Source organism: Diaphorina citri, unplaced genomic scaffold (genome assembly GCF_000475195.1).
Source record: "Diaphorina citri unplaced genomic scaffold, Diaci psyllid genome assembly version 1.1 scaffold1568, whole genome shotgun sequence".
NCBI lineage: Eukaryota > Metazoa > Arthropoda > Insecta > Hemiptera > Psyllidae > Diaphorina > Diaphorina citri.
Window position 1 is genome coordinate 31,702 of NW_007378994.1, and position 6,256 is coordinate 37,957.

Below are 6,256 nucleotides of genomic sequence, written 5' to 3' on the forward strand. Positions count from 1 at the left end.
TTGACGAGCCACTCCCCCAATCCCCCCATTGGAAAAAAAGGAGGGGGGGGGGAGAAGAGGATATGAAGGGCGGCATCAACTCGTAAAAAATTTGTAGTCAAAACCAAATGTCAGATCGGGTCAGTTCCCATGGCGTAGTGGTCACTGCGCTCGCCTTGCACGCGGGAGACCCGGGTTCGATTCCCGGCGGGGTCAAGAAATTTGTATCATGCAAATGATTGATTCCGTGACTGGCTGTTGCGGGGCCCACTCAGCCTCGTGAGGAAAATGAGTAGCTATGACATATAAATGCGCATAGCGAACGGTGCCAGCATGGTAGGTAAACATTGGATTTTAGGATTATTGAGATATTGGGAAAATCCTACAATGCTGCAGTGAGCATCGAAAGTTGTGACCTAATAACACAAAGAAACTGCATTTCCTTGACATTTACAAAATTATCTGGGATTCGAACCACTAACCTCCAGATCCGAAGTCCGCTGACTGGATCCAGGAGAGAATATAGCATTAACTTCAATAACCACCCGAGCAGCCCCTCAGTTGGATATTGGCGGGAAAAACGGCGTCTCTCCCTCAATCTTCTCAACCCCTCAACTATACAAACTGGTCTTGTTATTACTTTCCTTATCCTATAGGAAGGAAAGTAATGTAATCGGGTTAAATATTCGATGGTCAGTTTTAAGTGCCAAAACACGTTTTTAGGTCCCTAGAGCCTAAATGCAAAGTTTCAGCCATTGGTCCGTGTGTGTGTCTGTCTGTAAACAAAATATCTCGAGAACGGTAAGAGCTAGAGACTTGAAATTTGGTATGTAGCTGTCAAATGTGACAAGGATGCGACACGAAACTTTTGGTTAAGACCGGTGCAACGGTTGGCAGCATTTTACCGCTTTTTGGCGGTTTTCGGTGCAATTTAACAATATCTCGGGAACGGTATAAGCTAGAAATTTGGTATGTAGTTCATAATTGTAATTTAACAATATCTCGGAAACGGTATAAGCTAAAGACTTGAAATTTGGTATGTAGTTCACAAATGTGACAAGGATGCAACACAGAACGTTTGGTTGAGATGGTTGCTGCACTTGGCGGTATTTGTAGTTCACAAATGTGACAAGGATGCAACACAAAACGTTTGGTTAAAATAGGTGCTGCAGTTGGCGGTATTTTGACCGCTTTCTGGCGTTTTTCAGCTATATCGACTAAACGGTTAGAGATATTGTAAAATGTTACAACAGAACACCCAAATAAGCACCATTCAATAGGATGAGGAAAGTCGTGTGATGTTCACACCAGATTTTTTTCTGTTGTCTTCTTCTTCACCTTTTCCGTCGGCGTTTTTAGTAAGCCTCTCAATCAGATCCGCATTAGTTGGATTCGATAAAAAAAAGTCCATTCTATTTACCTAACGGTTCAGAACAAAATACCTATATCCTACATATTTCTGGACATGGTCTTCACTTGACTGGAGTGGATTACGGACTGTCCCCTATCTAATAGACGTTAATAAACAAGACTAAAGATAAAAGGACAAGGCCATCATCAAATACATCAACTCGTCTGTCCTTTTATCTTTAGTCTTGTTTATTAACGTCTATTAGATAGGGGACAGTCCGTAATCCACTCCAGTCAAGTGAAGACCATGTCCAGAAATATGTAGGATATAGGTATTTTGTTCTGAACCGTTAGGTAAATAGAATGGACTTTTTTTTATCGAATCCAACTAATGCGGATCTGATTGAGAGGCTTACTAAAAACGCCGACGGAAAAGGTGAAGAAGAAGACAACAGAAAACTTACCTAGGGGTTCAGAACCCCGAGGTATCTTGACATCGTGTTCATAGAACGAGGGTACAGGCACGGGCTGGAACTCCATGTCAGATGGGGGCTGAGATTCAGGAGGTATGAGATCTGGCAACGCCTCAACCTGGAAATCAGGAAAATGCAATGTTTCAGGAAAATGTTTAGTGTTTCCTGTAGCCCTGATGATGGAGGGAGTGCCTCCGAAACATGTCGGCTTTTAATAAATAAACTGTAATAATTCTTTGAAGTTCTGCAAAATATATCTGCCTTTTTGGTTCTCCTTATCAAGAGGAAAATGCAACACCGCCGTAAACAGGGGCGTTTATCCTGCATTCCTATTCCGAGGGTATTTACCCATTTGCGTAGAAAAGTAAGGACAATCCGTGTTTTTACTATTTGCGTAAATTGGTGGTGATTTTTCGCTACTTTTAAGCACTTATGTTATTCGACCAAGGGCACCCCCTTGTTCAACCAAGAAAATGTGTAGGTACACTTTTTCTTTCGATAATTACTACTGAAGAAAATAAATAAATAATAATAATAATAAAAAAATTGACCCGATTACATTGATTAATTAATTAATTAATTAATTAATTAATTAATAATGAATACACTGAGAAATAGAGACCTTATCGGACCCGTAAAGGCCTTCGAGCGCCCTAAGCTGGAGGACAAATTTCAACTAGAGGTTCTTTCTACTGAGGAACTCGAATAATCCCGCCTTTTGTTAAATTTGTACTTTATGTATTGTATGAATTTTCAACAATAAAGAGTTTATTATTATTAATAAAGAGACCTATCGGACTAGTAAGGGCCTTGCAGGCCAAATTTTATGAATATCGGACGATTTGTCTGGGAGCTTTGGTGAAACAATTTCCAACATGCATTGGTTGGTTATGCAATACTCAGGAATGCATTAGTATTAGACTATAAATAACTTACTTCACATTTCGGTCTTAATATCGATACCTCCGCTCCAGCCCTGATGTCAGGTTAAGGGCTCCTCAATCTTCCCTCAAATTGAGGGCCCCTCAATCTTCTTCTTCGCCTACTCCCGTGTAAAGACGGGGTCGGCGTTTTTCGTCAGCCTCTCAATTAGCCCTAACTAGGGTGATTGCTTTGGGCTGACATTTGGTTTTGGCTACAAATTTTACGAGAGGATGCCCTTCGCACTCAACCTTTGCTGTTTCTTTAGCAAGGGAAATTTCAGGCTGGTATTCTCCCTGTAAGTCCCCCAGCCAGACTTAGAGGGCACTCAATACATCACAATATCAGGGGTAATCAGAAAAGGTTTCGACTTTAGACAAAAAATATATCCCTCCTCCAACAAAGAACTAAAAGACTTCACTTGGACAATAGTTGAACTTTGAACCTGGCGATGGCGCTTGTTCCATTAAGAACTTCTTAAATATTTCACATTTCATCAAATTTATGACCTAATATTACAGAAAAAAACTTAAAAGCATTTCCCAAGAATGTAATAAGTAAGGGCCTTGCAGGCCAAATTTTATGAATATCGGACGCATTGTCTGGGAGCTTTGGTGAAACAATTTCCAACATTCATAGGTTGGTTATGCAATACTCAGGAATTGATTAGGATCAGACTAAATAACTTACTTCACATTTCGGTCTTAATATCGATACCTCCGCTCCAGGCCTGATGTCAGGTTTAGAAGGCCCTTAATCTTCCCTCAAATTGAGGGCCCCTCAATCTTCCCTCTAATTGAGGGCCCCTCAATCTTCTTCTTCGCCTACTCCCGTGTACAGACGGGGTTGGCGTTTTTCGTCAGCCTCTCAACACCGCCGTAAACAGGGGCGTTTATCCTGCGTTCCCATTCCGAGTATTTCCGAGGGTATTTAACCATTTGCGTAGAAAAGTAAGGACAATCCGTGTTTTTACTACTTGCGTAAATTGGTGGTGATTTTTCGCTACTTTTAAGCACTTATATTATTCAACCAAGGGCGCCCCCTTGTTCAGCCAAGGGCACCCCCTTGTTCAGCCAAGGGCACCCCTTTGTTCAACCAAGGGCACCCCCTTGTTCAACCAAGGGCACCCCCTTGTTCAACCAAGGAAATGTGTAGGTAGGTACACTTTTTCTTTCGATAATTACTACTGAAGAAAATAAATAAATAAAAAATAAACAAAAAAAAAGCGAAACTAGAGACCACTATTTATTGATTTAGACTCTTTTTTTTTACAGTAGGTAAATCACAAAAGAAAGGACAAAATTTTCGTCTATCTCTAGCAAAACCAAATGTATTTACTACGTTCTGTGTTACAGAAATACTGTTACCATTACCAGGTTACCACACCATTGTTAATGGTGTACCTACAACTAGCATAGGTACAGGTAACACCTGAGCTCATGCCAAACATGTGGTAGCAACTAGAAATCTGCATACCTAATACTACTAAACAGATACCTATGTACAATAACAGATCAGTTGCGCTTACTTGGGTGATGTTTCAAAGTCATAGAGCAGGAAAAATGAGGACCAACGGAATTTTTCTTTTTCTTCTACTACTTCTAGATACCGAGATAAATCGATTTAAAAAATACCGGTAAATCGTGAACTTTGACGTCACGGCATACGCTCCCGTACACGATGACGTCACATCAAATGTCCCGAGCAAAGCTCCCTCGCAGGCAACACATTAATGTGGACGAAAAAACAACTGCGTAAAGACTGACGTCACACATTTTTGAACTCTTTCATTAGAAAGGAAAATAAAAATTGAATTTTCGCCTTTTTAAAGTTATTTTTTCGGAGTTTTGACCTCGGATTTGGATTTTTCACAACTTTTTACATAGGAATCGATCATTTATTCATAATATTTACCCATTTGCAACTGCTCCTGAAAAAGTTCGTCCAGTTCAGACTTATGTGGCGTAAGGTACAGGTGGGCCAATAAATGGTACACTTACCCTACCTACCTGAAATAGTTGTCCTTCAACATTTCACTTTACATCTCGAACTGACCGACTTTCGACCGCGATATACACACAACATGTCAAGGTAATAGGTGAGTAACTAAAACGAACGGCCATTCTCGGACCGACTGATGGCTTTCTTCTATCCTGTCTTCCTTCGCTGTTTTTCGGGCCGATAAGACCTTGTTCGTTATTATACATCTCATTAAATCAAGGCATACATATGTCCACCAGTAAAATATTCAATTTAAAATATCTTTAATCATGTATGAAAAATATGTAACTATTGAAATGTCAATAAAATTACAAATGACAAAATAATTCCCTCTATCAAACCTCTTTGGTCAGGGCTGTATCCAGGATTTAGTCAAATACAGTTCCTCCTAAATACTGAACTGTATTTCGCCAGTCTCACCTTATTTCGGAAGACAGTAGGCTGGTGCGCCTTAGCACAGTCTTAACTATCAAACCTCTTTCGTCAGGGCTGTATTCAGCATTTTGTGGAATACAGTTCCTCCTAAATACTGAACTGTATTTCGCCAGTCTCACCTTATTTCGGAAGACAGTAGGCTGGTGCGCCTTAGTACAGTCTGCGCCTGCGCGGTAGACGCTTTCCTGATGTTCTCGTGATTAATAGCCAATAGGAGATCTGCAGATCTCCTTAAATCTGATTGGCCGAAAATTGGGAACTTAAGGAACCAGAATAATTCATACGAGACCTAATAAGTCTCACCTTATTTCGGAAGACAGCAGGCTGGTGCGCCTTAGTACAGTCTGCGCCTGCGCGGTAGACGCTTTCCTGATGTTCTCGTGATTAATCACCAACAGGAGATCTCCAACAGCGATGCGGCCATCTTTGGAAAATCGGGCGCCATCTTGGATTTGAGAAATGGTGATCCCCTGACCTTCACGAAGTTCCACACTGATACCTGTGGTGGATAAAATTGTCTTTAATATTTTTTTCTTTACTCTTACATCTTTCTTAGGCGCGTTTCGCACTGAGGTAACACGTCGCAAGTAGCAAGTCGCAAGATGCTACTGCTTACGTCCTGAATCTTGTTCAAAGACCGCGTTTCGCACTGAGGTAACACGTCGCAAGTAGCAAGTCGCTACTGCTTACGTCCTGAATCTTGTTCAAAGAAACATGAACTTTCACATTGGAGTAACAACTAACAACATGTGACAATAAAAAAGATTCAAAAAATAATTTTTCCCACAAACAATATCACAAGTAGTAACTAACAAAACTCCAGACTGTTGGTGTTGAAGTAACACTGTTACTTGTTTCCAGGGTTCAAGTAGCAACAACATGTATCCTCAGTGAGGAAGGTTTCATTTGAAATCATGGTCTGGTCTTTGAAGATGCATGCTACGTAGCATCTTGCGACTTGCTACGTGTTACCTCAGTGTGAATGCCGCCTTAATGTTTACGGTTTTCTGCACTTACCTTCTTTGTTGTTGTTTACAAATGCAAAGGAATGAGCTTTTAAGCCATTTTCCTGACGTACCTTGTTCAGTACTGGACAT

The 6,256-nt window shown here is 40.7% G+C and overlaps 1 protein-coding gene across 1 annotated transcript in view; it reads right to left on the reverse strand.

The window, feature by feature from the left end:
• LOC103516436 overlaps positions 1–6,256 on the reverse strand; it is a 10,020-nt gene extending 3,764 nt beyond the window's left edge. Inside the window, exons 1-3 of the mRNA XM_026828833.1 lie at positions 6,238–6,256; positions 5,463–5,658; positions 5,279–5,389 (exon numbers count right to left, since the gene is read on the reverse strand). Of these exons, the coding sequence (XP_026684634.1) occupies positions 5,279–5,389; positions 5,463–5,658; positions 6,238–6,256 (326 nt within the window). The remainder of the gene's footprint in view (positions 1–5,278; positions 5,390–5,462; positions 5,659–6,237) is intronic.